Source organism: Parasteatoda tepidariorum, chromosome 1 (genome assembly GCF_043381705.1).
Source record: "Parasteatoda tepidariorum isolate YZ-2023 chromosome 1, CAS_Ptep_4.0, whole genome shotgun sequence".
NCBI lineage: Eukaryota > Metazoa > Arthropoda > Arachnida > Araneae > Theridiidae > Parasteatoda > Parasteatoda tepidariorum.
In genome coordinates, this window is record NC_092204.1 from 2,868,545 (window position 1) to 2,887,155 (window position 18,611).

The 18,611-nt window shown below is 30.7% G+C and overlaps 2 protein-coding genes across 2 annotated transcripts in view; both read left to right on the forward strand.

The window, feature by feature from the left end:
- LOC107454124 (phosphatidylinositol phosphatase PTPRQ) overlaps positions 1-14,412 on the forward strand; it is an 87,489-nt gene extending 73,077 nt beyond the window's left edge. Inside the window, exons 26-33 of the mRNA XM_043051003.2 lie at positions 690-771; positions 1,954-2,044; positions 2,617-2,693; positions 4,419-4,676; positions 6,974-7,125; positions 7,727-7,862; positions 9,464-9,542; positions 14,250-14,412. Of these exons, the coding sequence (XP_042906937.2) occupies positions 690-771; positions 1,954-2,044; positions 2,617-2,693; positions 4,419-4,676; positions 6,974-7,125; positions 7,727-7,862; positions 9,464-9,542; positions 14,250-14,296 (922 nt within the window). The 3' untranslated portion in view covers positions 14,297-14,412. The remainder of the gene's footprint in view (positions 1-689; positions 772-1,953; positions 2,045-2,616; positions 2,694-4,418; positions 4,677-6,973; positions 7,126-7,726; positions 7,863-9,463; positions 9,543-14,249) is intronic.
- A 2,466-nt stretch (positions 14,413-16,878) lies between these two features.
- LOC107454056 (uncharacterized) lies at positions 16,879-17,361 on the forward strand. Its single transcript, XM_016071112.1, has one exon. It carries the CDS (start codon positions 16,879-16,881, stop codon positions 17,359-17,361), a length of 483 nt encoding a protein of 160 aa, XP_015926598.1.
- The last annotated feature ends 1,250 nt before the right edge of the window (positions 17,362-18,611 follow it).

Consider the following 18,611-nt stretch of genomic DNA (forward strand, 5'->3'; position numbering starts at 1 on the left):
TGTTGTCTGGACCATCATTTTAGGGTACTATCATTTGTTTTAAAATTTTGTTTTGTGACACAAAAGGAAATTTGTGGAAAACCCATGTGGCTTTCAAGAAACACAATTTAAACTCAAATGGATTCTGATTTAATTATACAAATTTTATTTACAGAAGTTCAGTCATTAACATTCAATATGAAAATAACAATGTTTTAAACACAAATAATTTTTTATTTTTTTTTATTTTAACTGAATTTTTTTAAAAAAATAATAAGGGAATTTATAAGGAAAAAAAATTTTTTTTTGAAAACTCAATTTAATAAATGAAATGTGTGGAGGACTGAATTTAGTCTAGTGGATCCTTTTTTAAGACTGATTTCAGTCCTTAGGACTGAAGAGTGAGTGACACCCCTTCCTTAATTAGGTGCTTAAGTAAAATTTTAATGACTCCTTATTGTAAGTTTTGTAATAACTTCCATTTAATTTGATTAAGAAATAGTTTAAATAAATTATTTCTTTTAATGCTAATAAATCTTATCAATATTGTAGAATGCTTAAAATTTTAAGATAGAGAAAGAAAGTGTTCATTTATATTATTTGTGTGCTTTTTGATAATCTTACAATTTCTAATCTGATTTAGCACTTTGAACAGTTCTTTTCTTCATCTTTTTCCAAGTTAACTGTCTCAATGAAAATGTTTGTTTCAGGTGTATTAAGATTCAAAATTTCTGTGAACATGTACGAATTATGCTGTCTGATTCTCATTTGAAATTTTCTGAAGAGTTTGAGGTAAACCATTCTTTTGTTATAGTTATAACACTTTCAAACATACTGCTGAATTTTAATTTCTTTCTTTTTTTATAGAATATTTTTATAGTCTTGTAGGTAGGCTAAAAAAAATTGAAAGGTAACTCTATGAAAAAGTTTTATACTAGGGAATTGCAGGTGCAGGGAATGGGGGTCTTCAGTAATTGGAAATCTGAAAAAAATCCTCCCTGACATGAATTTTCATCAATTTAAATTTAGCTAATTTAAGAATAAATATTCAGCAAAATTGCAGTTGCATGAGAAATTTGTTTCAATTTCTTTTTTCAGGTGTGAATTTTTGAGAACTATTTAAATGTGTATTTCAATTTAAACCACTATAAAAAATTTTATGCCTCAGATTCCGATCATATAGTAATTATAGTTTGGCTGCAGTAAGAACTCCCCCTGTTTTAAATATTTTTTATTGTGACATGTTACCACCAGTTTACTTACTATTCCGAGTTATCTCGGGTAAGAGAAAAAAAGTTAAATATTAGTCTTTGTATGATAGTTTTTAAAACGAGGGACAACGCAAAGTGATACTTTCCAAACGCCAATGAAGTGATACAGCATTTTTTTTCTTTGTAATTCCAGCAACTATCATAAATACAATTGTACAAAACACGTGAGCATTCCCGCCATCCAACAGCAGAACTGCCAAACAAAACTTTGCAAACTTTCAATCAGAACAGGTTATCTTTTTTTGCTTCCAGTGGAGTAAGAACACAATAAAACAAAACTTAATGAAAAATTTTGCTACACCTGAGTTTTCTCAAGATAATGAATGTTTGCAATATGTCGATACCCGAGTTAACTTGCGGTAAACAGGGAAGCAGTTAAAGTTTAAATTTAACTTTAAATTCTTGTGAAAGCATTTAAGTAAACTGTTATCACTTGAATTCCATGAATGTACTTAAAAAAAGATTTTTAACAATTCTGAAGAAATAATATTATTTTTAAAATTTTTTTTCTTCCATTTTTATCCAGAAACTGCATAGAAGTGGTTGTTAAAATGGAAAGGCCACTCTCGTGCAATATTTTTCTCGTATTTAACAGCCTCTTTGTTCTTTGCTATGCACCACTCCTTTTTAGTTTATAATTTATATTTTATGCATATTTTAGTTTCATAGGAATTTATTCATTTTTATTTTCTTCATATTACAGACTTTGAAGCACAACAGTCCAAAATTGCCTTGCACTGCCGCTGAAATGGACGAAAATCGTCATAAAAATAGATGGATGAATATATTTCCATGTAAGAACTGAAAATTTCTTAACCAAGTTCACTAAAATGCATTTCAATGAATAAAATAAAACAAAAAATACTCAAAAATAGTTAATGCTTAATAAACTGAAGGTGGATTTTGGCTGCAAAAATAGATCTTATTCTATGTATTTTATCAAACGCTGTAGTAAATCTGCAAAATAAAAAATTTGTGAACTCGGAGTAATAATTCAAAGAGAGTTGCATATGATAAATTTATTTACTATTTTTGCATATTGCAAATTTATTTATTATTTTGTGTATTACATTAATTCTTTGTAAAAATTACACTTTTTCTCCGTGCATTCTTGTCAAAATATATGCTTTAAATGCAATAAATTTATAATCCCTTAATTGTAAGCTATAATAGTATTCAGTATCTGTTGTTTAAAACTATATATTCTTTTAATACTGTTAAAATATTGCCTAACTTAATATCACTAATTTACGCATTCATTAATGTTGAGTTTTATATAGAATGTTACTCTTAATTTAAATAGGAATGCTAAACATTTATTAATTCTGTTTAGGCATTGAATCGATCATTTTTTTATTATTTTCAGATGATCATTCACGAGTAAAGCTGCTACCCCTTGGGGATGAACCTGCATCTGATTTTATCAATGCAAACTACATCATTGTAAGTATTTGCATTCTTTAAAAATGCTTATAACTTTATTGGATTTTCAAAAGGACTACAGAATTCCATTTTTGTTCATTTATTTTTTCTAATACTGTAAATTCCATGAAAGATTTTTTATTCAGTTTATTGCTTGGTACAAAACTTAAAAGAAGTAAAATCCAACAAAAAATAATCAATTGAAAGGTGAAATTACTTTTTCATAAAGAAAAATATAGGAAGAAAATATATATTAAAAAAATTATTGCTATCATGTTATGTTTTTCCCTTTTTTACTGTAAACTTTTTATTTATTCATTTATTTAAAAGGGATCCTTTTTGGTTATTTTTTAAGAAAATTGAAAAATTACCAGACTGCCAAAACTTTTCTATCACGCAATTTGCAAAATCTAAATCAGCATTAAAATATAATATAAATGTCGGGGTTTTTTTAAAAAGGGAAATAATGAAAGGGGTATACTACTTGTAAATTATTATATTTCATCAATCTAGAAAGAAAATAAAAGGAGGAAATTAAAAGCGTATAATAGTGACATGAAACTTTTGAATAATAATTCTCCATTAGCTGTATTGTAAAAAAAAATTTTTTTTTGATAAGCATGTTTAAATAATACCCATTTAGTTTCATATTTATTTAAGCAAGAGTGATTTCAAAACTTATTGTTCTGCCCCGCATAACCCCCAATTTTTTTTTTTAGTTATGTTTTCTTATTGTAATTAATATATTCTCCATTTTAAGTCTAATTAACAAATTGCCTCCCTATCCTTAGTTAACATGAGGGTGTTGAGTTTGAACAAAAATAACTATTTCATTTATTCAGTGTTTAGTTTGTAATTAAATAATTTTAACCCTTTAGTATGAAACATTAACTATTTAAGCTATTCAATTAAGTATTGATAACTGTGGTGTCGTATTGGCATTATATATTTCCTAGCTTTTAAAATTTCCTTAATTTCTTAAGCTTATTTTTTTAATTTTTATTACAATTTATAAAAAGCGAGTATAAAATATTTTATTCATTCTTATCAATCAATGTAACGGCTAACTTTGTATTTCAATACTAATGTAAGACTCATTAATTCACTGTTGCGATTAATCAAAACCGAAAATCTATTTATAACTCTTTATTCTTCATTTCTTACCACAAATACGTTTCAGTTATATGTTTATACTGATTCTCACAGTCTTGTTGGCAATTCACAAAGGCTTAAGTATTTTCAAATCTAATATTGATTATGGGAGTTGACTTTATTTTTGGCTCTATTATCTTTCAATAAATCGCCAAACATAGATATCTTCCCAGGCTCCTCACTGTCTGTTGGGAACAATACATTCACTTTCAATTTCTGGTGACTGAGGGCACCCTTTTGGGCATTCCAGTTCAAACCGTGGAATATCAATCTTAACAGAATCATTTTTTTCTTGATCCCTTTAAGGGGTTTTTCTTAATTTTTATATTTTAGTTATGGCCATTTTTAATCTACTAATATTTACTTAATAAATCAAATTTTTCTTAAACGCTTTTATTCATTTCTCTGAGATAATTATCACTATATCACAACCAAAAATATGCTTGAAACTAAAATAATGCACCATGTACAAATCCACTAATTAATTTAAAACGCTCACCGCAACCACAATAACACTTTGGCTTTGTTGGAAAAAATGTGACTATTTTATTTTTAATTCATGATTTTTGCTGAAGAAAGATAAATATTTTCCAGGGTGATTCTAGTCTGCGTGAATACATTGCTAGTCAAGGCCCATTGGCAAATACAGTGGATGATTTTTGGCGAATGATTTGGGAGCAATCGACCACAATGATTGTGATGCTGACCCAGCTGATGGAACGTGGAAAGGTGAAGTGTGAAAAATACTGGCCAGATGAGAAAGAGCCCAAATACTATGGAGATATACAAGTGAAGCTGATATCAGAGTCTATGCTTTCATCTTACATCATAAGGGTCTTTCATCTGCAACTGGTAATAAATATTTTTTTAAAAATGCGAATTGTTACTTCAAGTAACTTGAATTTAAAATTTTTTTAATGAACACGGCTCCCAAGGGGTCGTGAAAATTTGGAATTGACAGGGAATTCAGTGATTCTGGAGAGAATAATGCAACTTTTGATCAAAACTCAAATTTTGTTTACAAGAAACATGAAAATTAACAAATTTCATAATTGAGGTTAGCAATAAGTAACCAATGATGTAACATCTATTTTTATAGCTGCCAACTCTACTGGTTTTTCCAGTAACCTGCTGGATTTTGCCAATTTCTCCTGGTCCACTGGTTTAATTAAAATTCTCCTAGTTTTTGTACATTTTAGAAAAATTCCTAAAGTTTCCCAAAAAAATTTCATATTGAAATAGAATTTTTGTACAGATTATTGCTTGCTTGGTTGAATTTTTAAAAAAGTATTACTAATACATAATGAAGCGGATCTCATTTATAGATATCAATTCAACACTTTTTTTTGTTCAAAATGTTCAGTTTATTTTTATTCAGAAATCTCTTTTTAAATTAATTTGAAAAATCTTTTAACTATCTTTGATGAATTGAATGCCTATTAATAATCCAAATTATTAGTAAATATTATATATAACATTTCAGGTATGTTTAATGTCAATCATAACTGGAAAATATTACAGTTTTTCTATTTTGATGACTAATCAATAAAATTCCCTATCTGTAAAATATTTAGTACATGATGCAGCAATTATCATAAAATTTATATTTCTTAAAATCTACTGGATTTTTTCGTATCCTTGTTGGAAGCTGTATTTTTATATCCTGTAAAAAATACTCTTTGCTCGTTCCTTGCCTAAGTTTGTTCTTAAGTATTACCTTATTTGTAGTTCAATGATTTTGAGTTTTTAAAAGTTAAGCTTTCTGAATAAATTAATTCTTAATTACAAGTTAGATATATGATGGCTAATTATATGACTATTAATTAATTCTTTTTTTTTCCTTTTTTAATTTCTTAGACTCTGCACAGTATGCTTCTATCTAGAGTACTATAAAATTTATAAGTTCAACTTTCATTTAGTGAAGTTTTATTTTTTACAAATTTTAATGATTGGCGTACTTACTATTAAAAAGTATGTTTTGTTGTTTATTGAATAAAAAAATATTGCATTTCTGATGAAATATTGCTGTATATAATTAAACAAACATGTTATTTGAAATTACATTAAAGTTTCATGAAAAACTTTGAAAAGTAAAGTAATTTTATCTCTGTAATCAACTGGGAATCTTGATAATGCTCAACATAAAAAAATAAAAAAAAGATTTTATATAATTGTTTATTATTTTCTTAAACTGAGATTCCTTTTAAACACAATTAAGTATAAAGTAGGTTTTATAAATGAAAGGTTACTTTGGTTAGTTTCATAAAAAAAAAATAAAAAAAAAAATTTATGAGATGCATAAAAAATTATCTAACACAAATTTCCTAGCACTTCATTAAAAATATTTTTTATCAAATACCTATCAAAACATTTTCAAAAGTTCACCTTTAATGAATGCCAAATTTTTAAACTGCATTAGCGTGAAGATAATTATTATTTTAGCTCGATGATACAACAAAATATTGCTACTAATATCCTATAACAGGGATGGTGAACCAATGGCACGCGTGCCATTTATGGCACCCGACACAATACTTCGGGCACGCCACTGATCACATTTGCTATTACACAAATGGTATTACACTATGAAGCATGTGTAACAATTAAATTAAAATTCACATAAAACATACAAAGTACTAAACAATTATTAATAAAAAATTAACAATTAATGCTGAAAAAAACCAATTAATTACTATAAAAAACAAGCTAACAATAAATAACTAGCAAAAAAATTAACAGTCCTGCTTAAACTAACATCTTACAACCTAATATAAGTTATTTGTCATCTAATCTACAACAACAGAAGTCACACTGATATTCCTTCAAGTTGAATTCCGCGTATAACTGATGAGACATTGCAAAATGTTTTTTTTTTTCTACGTAAATAAAGAGTTTTGAGTTGATAGTATTTAGTATTATTATTTTCCCAATAATCACGATGTCAAAATTATTTGATGGCACGTCTATGACCTCGTGAAGCAATTTTTTAGAAAAAATGGCACGTTGGTGTATAAAGGTTCGCCACCCCTGTCCTATAATGTATAAAATTAGCAATATAAATGGTGTCATTTTTTAGACAATAATTTATTGTATAAATTAACTAAGAACAATTTAGGCAATACACAGTTAATGCTTATTTTATATTGTAGGGCTCTCAGCAGAGAATGGTTAAACAAATGCACTTTACTCATTGGCCAGACTTTGGTTGCCCTGAGCGTCCTGAAGACTTGATAAACTTTGTGACAGCTGTCAGAGACCATCTCCCAAGAATCAGGCCTGGACCCATTGTTGTCCACTGCAGGTGACCCTTTTTTCAATTCTTGCTATTAGTTCACACTCTCGCTATATCTTGTTCAAATTTAATAAAATACTTTTTATTCATCCATTTTTTTTTAAAACTTGTAGTGGATGTTACTTGATGTTAATACAGTTTTTTCCAAATAATAATTAATTAATTATAGTTTTATATGGTAGAAAATTTTTTAATTATCTAATAGAAAGTGACTAAATTTTTTTTATTTATTGACCTAAGTAGGAATTCAATTAAAATTTTTCTTATTTGTTTACATTTAAAATTTGTTAACATTCAGAATAAATTATATTCAGAACATTTTGGAATTGCATTCTTCAAAATATATGGTATTTGAGTGGAATCTGCTACTGCTCTTGTTTTTGTTCTTCTTATTAAGAAAAGAGTATTTTTAATTTAATTAGTTTGTGACAAAACTGATTCTAAAATAAGGGAAGCGTTTGTTAAACTCTGCTATCACTGGTATTTTACAATATAATATTTTGTAAAGCACTCTTTTGTGAATATTATTGTTGTTGAAGTTGTTTTAGTCAACTAATTAGTATAGTTGTTTTAGACAACTGATATAAATATTATTGATTTATTTTGTCAGTGCTGGCGTAGGTCGAACAGGTACTTTCATCGTTGTCGACAGACTTGCACAAAACCTGAAGCACAATGATGACATCAATATATTTGAAACCGTCATGGAACTCCGGCAACATAGAATAAACATGGTACAAACTGAGGTATTTCATCGCTTTAAAAATTTTCTTTAGAGTAACTTGCCTCTTTATTCATGTATTATTAATATGTGTATAGATACAAGTAAGCATAACATAAAGGGTGTTCCAAAATTAGCGTAAGGTTTGAATTAAATAGATAACACAGTTTTGAGTCTTTAGATAGTTATTTTTTTTATTGAATCATAAAGTACATAGGATAGGATTATTTATGGAATGACACATCAGTCAAATGGCCTTCACGGCTTTGCTGGTGCATACACACTCTTTTGTCAAAATTTTCTTTATAATTGTGGCTGAATTTCGTTGATGCAATGTTTAACTTCCTCTTGTAATGCACAGTTGGTTGTGGGCTTGTTGACATAGACCTTTGACTTCAAGTAACCCCATAAGAAGAAATCTAATGGCGTTAAGTCACATGATCTAGAGTAGCCAATTCTGATCACCGAAACGAGAGAGTACACAACCAAGAAAAGTCTCATGCAGTAATTAAATTGTTGTAATTGTTGAAATCACATTGTTTCATATAATTCTCAGCTGTCTGATGTTCTTTTTTCAGGGCTGTCATCTATTTACGTCAAAAATGGCTGTAAATTCAAATCTTGTGTCAATTATGGGACACCTTTCATAAGCATTACTCAATCTGGAAAATCATTTGATAATACTTAAAGGAAATTTTAATTGTTTCATAGCTTATTTTGCTAAGCAAAAAGTCTTCAATCCCCCCCACCTCACAAAAAAATAAGAAATCCTCTTTTTGGTTGTTTAATGTATCTGATATGATACATTTCCTACAATGCAATGGATCAATTGAAAATGAATCTGATGACCTATGCATCATTTACATTAGTTTTAATGAAAATAAATATAGACTAGGTTAGATCGGTAAAATGAATTTTATTCCCAATTTAGAAGGGATTTGTGTATAAATGAATAAATAAAATGCCTTAACAGGGTGCCTAGCCAAATCTTTCATCAAAAAATATGCACCTTTTGAGTACTTTTTAAGCACTCTAAAATATTTTTAAGCACTATATACATGAACAAAATGCAAAATAATTTTCAGTCTTTACATGATCATAATAAAATAACTAGTTTTTGACAAAGAAATCTTTTCTTGATTATATTAGCCACCATAAAATGATCGAGAGATTTCTCGGTTCAATTTCAGAGGGTGGAAAATAAAACCTGAAATGGAGAATATGTTGCAAAATACAACAGAGTTGCACAGGAGAGTGCAAGAATCTCACAGAACTCAGCTCAGTCGATGCGCATTCGCAAGTATTTCATCAAACATGTAAAATGATTGGCGCTTTCATACGCTATGGAATGACGGTATGCCGAAATGGATTATGGTTGAATGAATTGTGAAAGCGTTGAATAGAACACTGTGAAAAGCACGCACTCATTTTCGAAAAAGGAAAATTAAGCTTAACTTGTAAAAACACCTAATGAGAAAAGCACATTTAAGGGCTTTTAAAAAATGCTACCACACCATGATTGAATATTACAAAAAATTATGTAATGTTATTAAGTTTTTATTACTTTAAAAAAAAACTTAAAATGCTTTTAATTAGCATAAATCATATGATACTTTTTTCTTTTAGGATCAATATATTTATATTCATTTGTGTGTGCAGCAGTTAATACAAGAAATTATTACACCCTCCAATCAAGAATGTAGTGGTGAGTGACCACTTAATACATCAAATAATATTTTTATAGCTTTGCAGAATATTTAAGAAATTTTATTGATTTCAGTTCAAGATTTGTTTTTCATAATTAATCCACTCTTAAATGTCACATAAAATTAAATATTTCAAGAAATTTTTGGGTCATCATCCAAGCCCTGATTTTGTATAGTTTTTTTTTTTTTCCTCAAAAAAGCGATTAATAAGTTTGAATTTGTTAAAAACTTTTAGCAGTTTTTGCTTTTGCATAATCAATTTTTAAAGAAAAAAATATATTTTTCTTTAATTTAGTGATTAATTTTGTTTCAAAATCTCTCCTCTGAAATATACGAGAAGAATAGTTTCTGAGTTCAGGCATGTTATTCTTCCTCTACTTTGCAGAATTTAATGAACTAAACACAAAAGTATAAAACTGATAATCTAAAAAATAATAATTCTGAAATGCCAAACTTTTATTGTGTTGCAATTTTAACAGAATTTTTTAATCAATATGATTCGCCCACTATTTTCTTTCATTACAATTATATCGAATTAATTTTTAATGTATTAAGACATGGAAATTTGAATTTCGTATTTCAATGTGCGCGAAAAAGAAGAAATATGTAATTTTTTTATAGATACGATCTTTCCTGTGTTGATAAGAAATAAAAAAAATTTATGAGTCTTTTTAAATTTTATAAATGTAACACATTGATAAGAACTTCAAATAATTTCTTCTTGCTGCAGTCACATGTCCGTTATGACATTCTAATAACACAGTGAGAGATTATATTTAGTTTGGTAGTGAAAAGTAACATTAAATATATATTGCGACTGGTGTGAAGCAATACACCCTTTGGCCTATGAGGGTTGGCAAAGGTAGAACATTCTTTCCCTCTTTCTCTATTTAAAATCACATGCATATTATATACAGGGTATCTGCTACATTTTAGATTCTCAAATTCATGACTTTCCGTGTCTAATTCCAAGAACTTTTCATGAAGTTACTATTTTCTCCGACAAAAACAGAATAATACATTTAAAAAGCATTATAATCGCATTAATTAAAATGATAGGTATAACCAAAACTGTTATACTTTGCATCTTCATATTTATAGATTTTAAATTTAAAAAGGAGTAAAGAAATAGTTGAAGCAATAAAATAGCTGAAAAAAATACGAAAGCAAATAAATTTTTTTCTGCAGAGTTATATTATATTCTAAAGATACTTTTCTTGTTCATCAGAAAGGAAAGACATACTCCTGATTTTCTGTTCTCATTTCGGAATTAAAAAAATTTGCCAATGACCGACTTGCTTCAGCTAGAATTTTAAATTGATAAAATAAAAAAAACGATGAATAATAATAATTCTGAAATCACATAAGTTTAAAAGATACTTCGCTGTAGAAATGATGTTTTTTCTTTCATTTTTTGAAAGAACAGCATAATTTTTAAAGAAAATGATGAAAACTTGTTATATTTTTATAAAATATGACTCACAGCGGGGATTTTGTTAAAAATTCAGATATTCGGAACATCACGAAATAGGGGAGGGATTCCATTTTAAAAATAAAATTTTTCGGCGACCTAAATCCATAACTTACCATGATTTTTTTTACAAAATAGTTAAATTCATGACATTCCATAACGAATTTTGTTCAATACCGAAATTCATGACTTTCCAAGTGCGCGGATACCCTGTGTATATTTTCAAAGATAAGTTATCCTCATACTTAGGACAAGAGAAATTATCAGACATACATCTCGGGGCTCAAAGTTCTAAAAGTGAGCCTCTATTCTGCACCCATCATGAACTTATAGGGAATTATAATTTTCTTATTCAACAACTAGTTATTATTTAAACTATTTCAAAGTTTGGCAACTATCACATTTTAATGAAACCAAACATATTTAATGACAAAAGATATTTTGTTCACTGTGAATTAAGATGGGAGAATCGTAAAATTTCAGTCTGTAAAGGAGAGAAACTTTTCATGGCATATATATTATTTCACCTTCATTTGTAATTTAAAGTGTCAAATCCTTAGTAAATTATGAAGTTTGAAATGCTGAAAAGTTATAATTTGTTTCATTTACTTTATTTAAAAAAAAATTTTCAGCATTTGAAACTTTGTTCACAATGAGTTTGAATAAACTCACTTTTTTTTAATACTTTAAAAAATATTCGTGGACATAGGAATCTTCTACAACAGAGCCGTGATGGCTCAAAGGATAGAGTGTTCCCCCTCCAATGACGCGAACCGGGTTCGAATGTGGGGTGTGACTCGTTGATTCAAATTCCGCACCGATCACAGTGCTGGCGTAAGATATCCTCAGTGGTAGACAGATCATGGGTTAGAGTCCTGTGCCGTCGGAAGTTCTCGTGGCCTTCCTCTCCGTGCCATGCAAATGCGGGTTAGGTTCCATCAAAAAGTCCACCACAAAGGCAATTTTCTCCTAATATTTGATCTCGGAGTCTTCTGGATTGGGTTCAAAATGACAAGGCTATGGAGTTGAACAATAGTAGTCGTAAACCTAAAATTTGGATCAGCTGTTAAACAACTGTTATAAAATAAAGAGGGTTCCTTTTACAATATAACATTCTCCATAAGTACTGAAGATTTTACGATACTCTGTCTCAGTATTGTAATTTAAATGTACCTTAAATTATGAAACTTCATTTTAATACATGGAAATCTTACAAATATTGCCAATTTAAGATATGTAAACAATTATTTTAATATGTAGGACATGCTATTGTGCCCAGCGCCCTACCAACCAGGCTATCCTGGATTTCGAAATTTTTAGTAAATACGCATCAAGCAAAAGAGCATCAATACCTGATATATTACAGCAGGCTTGAAATAACATTTTAGAATTCTTTCGAAATTTTCAGAATACAAAAACAATGCCAACATCAATGCAGTTTTTTATGCTTACGTATCTGTAATAATTATCTTATCTGGATTTTTTCTCTAAAAAAATTCATTTAATAACCACAACTCTAAGGTAATGAAAATCCTACCAGTCTGGTTTTATTGCATTACCATACCTGCCAACATTTGAGAAGTAAAATAACGGAGATTTTACTAAACGACTCGATTATGGGTTTACGACTACTGATGTCCGACTCTGTAGCCTTGTAATTTTGAACCCAATCCAGGAGATAAGGGAACTCCTGGATCAAGTATTGGGAGAAATTTGTCTTCGTGAGAACTTTTTTGATGAAACTAACCCGCGTTCAAGTTACTTGGAGAGGAAAACCACGAGGACCTCCCACGGCTAGCCTGACACAAGGGGGTTCTAATAAGTGATCCATCTACCACTGAAGATATTTCACGTCAGCACTGTGGTCGGTGCAGGCCGGATGTGGAATTTGGATGAACCAATTATCTCTGGGATTCAAACCTGGGTTCACCTCATTGGAAGGTGAACGCTTTATCCCCTGATCCATCACTGCTCGTCCATTGCAGTACTGGCAATGAGATAAGTACTTATGCAATCAGCAGATATTTTATTGCATTTTTTTTTTTTTTAATTTCTTCAACAAATTGAGAATATACAGTTAAAGAGGAGACTGGGCAGGTATGCGTTATCTTCAAAGCCACAGTTTATTTTAATGTTAGAAATACTTTTCTGCGTTAATATTTCATGGGGGAGGGGAATCAGATGTATTCAAAATTATTTTTAAAAAAAATAATAAGTGGGGAAGTTTAGTTAGGTGATTTGTGCCAACTTTCGTATTAAGTCAATTTTTACCTACTTATCAAGTTTCTAGTGTTTTTGCGTATATTTTAATCCAATCTTAAAAAAAAATCACGATTTTTTTTTCTTATAAATTTTATATATAGCATCAGTATTTATGCATTCTATAAAAACAAAATATGTACAATATTTCTCTGCCACACATTTTTCTCAAGAGGATGCCATACCGCGGGAGAAAATTTTTGTCACTAATTCTCTTCATTACTAATTTAAAGTGTATAAAGAGTGAGTTCTGATGAACCTAGAGTGAAGTTTCAAATTCTGAAAATAAAATAAATAACTTAGGATTACGCAACGGAGAAGTTCTCTTCTCATAATTTGTTTGCATTTTAATATTTTGAAGTATTTTTTTCCAGCAATCAAAACTTCATGACTTACACTAGATTTCCATGAATTTTCAGTTCCCGGCCACATTTATTAGACGCACTGTAGGATTCTGCGTGAAATTATAATCAGGTGATACTTTACAGCTTTTTTGTTTTAACGAGACTGTTAACACTTGTTTATGTTCGTGTATCCATTGGTTAAATTAGACGATATATTATATCAAGCATTATATTTGTAGTATATTTAGATCAAATTATTAGACTCACTGATAATAATTATTTAATAATGACGAGTTTATAGGCAATACATTTTATATTTAAACATACATGTAATGGGTTTTTATTTTTAACCTATTGCATTACAATGTTAACTAACTGATACAAGAACATAAAAAATGCAAACCGGTTTCATCCGAGCAAAAACAATAAAGCTGAACCTGACACTTATAATTTCACATAGAATCTTATAGTGCGTCTAATAACTGTACTTTTTCTTTGCTTTAAATTTCAAATTAGTAATGAAGGAGAATTTGCAACGAAACCGGTATGGCCTCCTCTCTTCGTGCAGTGAACAGCTTAATTCCTTTTAGTTTTGTAATCAAAATCCCTGACAACAATTTTATTATTTTCAGAACCAATCTATTCAAATGTTACCAGGGAGACAGACACAGGTGTCTAATAGAATACTAGAACAAAGTCATGTACGCACATTATTCTTAAAAATTGTCTAATTATTCATGTTATGTAAATTGTACATATAGTTATAATAAATATATAATTGTTATGAGCATTGCATTCAAAGAATTTGCTAATTGAGTATTTTGTAAAATTGGACCTCCTCCACCCCCTACATAAACACCAAGAGTACGCTGAGTGTCTGCGTTTAGTGTCCATGTTTCACTTGCATAGAGCAATACAGGTAGAATAAGAGTCTTATAAATTTAAATTTTGGTTTTTCGACTGATTAGGCTTGATCTTAATTGCTTTCTTAGTCCAAAGAAAAACTTGTTTGCTATTTTAATTCGGTTGTCTACTTCTGTTTTTATGCTGTTTTGGTCATTGATCATTGTTCCAAGGTATTTGAATTCATTAACCTTTTCAAAGGTGCAACCATTTATGAATAAAGGATCATGATTTACAGTTGTGGCTGGAGATTCCATAAATTTAGTTTTTAGTAAATTTAGAATTTTTTAACAGAGTTAATTATTGTACATTGGTAGGAAAATAATTCAAGTTATGTTTACAAGCAAACATGGCAGTTCCCAATTTAAAATTTAATGTCGATATGTTACCAGCTTCTCACTCCTGTGAAAATGACAGGAGTGAGGTTTCGCCCTCTATTTCTCGCTCCCGTGAAATTTCAGGGCTGGAATGTTCAATTGTAACGGGCCAATAAGAATGAAACTAATTCATTTCTTTTGCCCGGAAAATATATATTTTATTTCTCATTTAAATCATAAATATATTTTACTTCTCATTCTACACACCAAAATATTTTTTAAGGTAATTGCAGATACTTTATTTTAAACTTGATATCTGAACTAATTAAGTACATGCATTTGGCAAAATAGGCACTTTTATGACCTTTTTCTTGAAAATTAACCAATTGTTAATGGGTTAATATACCAGGTGCCATATGATCATCTTGCCTTATTAATTTGCACTATAAATTTAGCTTACTAGTTAGTTGCCCTATAAATTTTATGATAATGCAAAATGTGAGTAAGCACATTAAAAAATAAAAATGCATAATTAAAATTACATGGTTGCCACTCTTCAGTCCTGGGGACTGAAATCAGACTTGAGAAAAAAATCAGTAGACTAAATTTTAAAAATTAATTAAAAAAATGAAAAAAAATTTTTTTAGGTAAATTAATAAATTTATAGTTGATTATAATATATGAGCCATTATCATACATTTTGAAGTCAGTGAGTTAAAAATTTTCGAAAAATTCTCTTAAACAATGCTAGATCTTGTTATATGGTTAAAAAATAAGTTCAGTCTTGAAATTTTTCTAGAGTGGCACCCATGAAATTAGAAACTGAATTCTAAACGTTAATATTTTTTTATGTATGGAAAAAAACAAAACTTAATGACTAGAAAATTTTCGATTGAGCAGCTGCATTGGCCAGAAATTCTAATGCATACATTAATAACAAATATTTTGTTTAAAATAATGACATATTGAACTCACATTCATTACTATTTTTGATCAAATTATAAAAATAGAATAAATCTATGAATAACAAAAGGCATATTACACTCAAAATTCTAATATTTAATTTAATAAATTAAATCTATTATACTAAATACTATATTTATTTTCATCTGTCTAGGTTTTTTTTTTAAAAGGTATCTATTTTGTGAAAATGTAGACATAATTTGTGAAAATTATATTAAAAAATCATATAGTATCAGGTAACATGCTGCGGTGGTTCAGTGACTTTCTTGACCAGCGTCTTATAAATATTCGATATGGAATCGCACAGTCTGGTTTTAGGACATTGCAAACTGGTCTTCCCCAGGGCGCTGTTATATGTGTATGTTGATGATCTGATACGATCCTTGTTTGATGAAAATATAGGTGTACTTATGTATGCTGACGATCTTGTTTGGACATCTAGCCCTAAAAGAAGAGCAAACGAGAAACTTGAAATTTCCCAAAGTAACGCCATGTCCAGACTCCTTTCCTGGTGTTTAGAAAACAATATGATCGTCAACACGGTGAAAACAACCTACCAAACCTTTTCATCATGTCACCAACCATTACAACTACATATATCGTATAACAATATAGCCCTACCGTGTAGTGAGAGTACTAAAAGCACTTAGGAGTAATTTTCGATCGTAAACTCACTTGGAAATTATATATCAAGCAACGGGCTGAGAAGCGTATGATACTCCTTAAACGCCTCGCAAGAGTTAAGTGGGGCTGTGCTACCACAACTCTACTTGATACCTATAAGACTTTTATAAAACCTGTCATGACTTACTGTAACGCTCCTCTTATTACAGTATCTGAGGGAGGTATAAATGGACTGGAAAGACTGCAAAATAATGCACTTCGTCTTGTCACCGGTGCTGTCAGACGCACTTCTGATACATACCAATGAATTACCTATACAATATGAAATAAAGAAGTCAGCTTTGAAGCTCTATCAGAAACTAATTCGCCTATATCGTAGCGTTTATGTTGACCAAGTCTGAACCTTGTAGGGTGAAGACTCAGGACGGCTACCTTTCAAGCTGTATTAAAAGTGATGGATGAATTTGATATACCTTCCCGGATTGAACCTTTGCCTCCCCCCTTAAACCCTATGGAAGCTAGCAAAATATTATATCACCTGGACCTTATGATTCCTGTCTTAAAAGCCGAGGATTGTACAGCAGCTTTGTTCAGCGCGGGGATGGAGACTATCCACAACCGTTTTCCTCTTGAAGCATGGTTGCACAGATATACAGATGGCTCAAAGCTTGAGATGGATGGCGTTACCGGCGCTGGTATTTTTTGTGAGCATTTCTCCCACTATCTTTTGTTGGGAACAGCCAAGACCGCTTTTGATGGTGAGGTTGAGGCAATCAAAGTAGCTTCAACTCATTTAAATGCTCGTCCTTCTCTTTTCGATCAAGCTGCCATCATCTCGGATTCCCAAGCTGCGATTCTGGCCATTGCCAACTACTCTCAAGCCCCTAGCTCTTTGTCCATTGTGAAATGTAGATTCTTTAATGACAGAGATGGGTGAAAAATATAAAACGATTGCCTTACAATGGATCCCATCCCACTGTGGTATCCTGCTTTGTTAATCAAGCCCCAAATAACTTGGTTAGCTATAAATCCACTTCGTTAATCATGCAATTAAGACAACACATATATCATTGCTAAAAGAACGAACAAAAGAAAAATCGTGGGGAAATGACAACCTTAATCTCCCCGATTGCCCAAGAAGCAGTGCTGTTGCTGCCTTTCGTCTTGCTACCAAGCACGATTGCTTATACGTCTATCTTTTCCGTCTTAAAATAGTGGATAATCCTGCCTGCCCCTCTGTCGCAGTGGTGCGACCATGAATGCTGAACATCTTTCTCAACTGTTCAGTTCTCACAAAGAACTGCATTTTCTCCCGATACTGGGAGGCCAGAGAACTTTTGTTCAATTTAAGTTCTTGATTTAATTTTTGTGTTTGATGTTTTGCTTTTGTATTTTCTATATTTCATATCTTTCTGTATTTGTATTTTTCTTTTCTTTTGATCTCTGTACGGCGTTAGGGCAATGTCTATATCGCCTGCTGCATTGGAAATAAAATAAAAAAATATTAAAAAATCGTTTTTGAGAATTGTCACAACAAATAAAAATTATTTTGGACAGGTCAATTTCTATATACTAGGAGGCTTTACCCCCTGCTCGCTCGCGCTCGCCTTCGCGGGGCATACTTTCCACAAGTTCTTGTGCGACGGCTAGTGGTATTTTCTTCCACTCGGCTTGGACAAGACATGCAAGTTCCTTCACCGATTTTGGACGGGTAGTACACTCCTTAATCAGGCGGTCCAACTCGGCCCAGAGGTTCTTGATAGTCTCCAATACCCCCAGAGGAATTGATTTGTTATGGGAATATGGAGAATTTTGCGACTCGACAGATTTAATGTGCATCAGTCACTTTACTACACGGGGAGTCTTCGGCCGGCGGGATTTGAACCCACGAACTCTCGGACATGGGACCAGCGCCCTACCGACCAGGCCCAGAAATTTCATTAGTTGTTGCAATATGGATAAATTATCCAAAAGTTCTTTTTTTTTAACGGCAGGTACTGAACTTTTCGTTCTTCACCTGGGAAGATGCCGAAAGTGTTGCTCATTTAACGTTACCCAGTGGGCACCTGTGAACCTAAGTCACGGAGGCGAGCAGCAGTACCCACTCCACACGTACCAGTTCATAGGGTGGGCCACAATCACACACAGCAGAGGACAACACATAGAGAGAAACATCCATGCCCAGAG

Coding starts and splice junctions, on each gene's coding strand:
- LOC107454056 (XM_016071112.1), top strand. CDS start 16,879: ATGGATGAATTTGATATACCTTCCCGGATTGAACCTTTGCCTCCCCCC.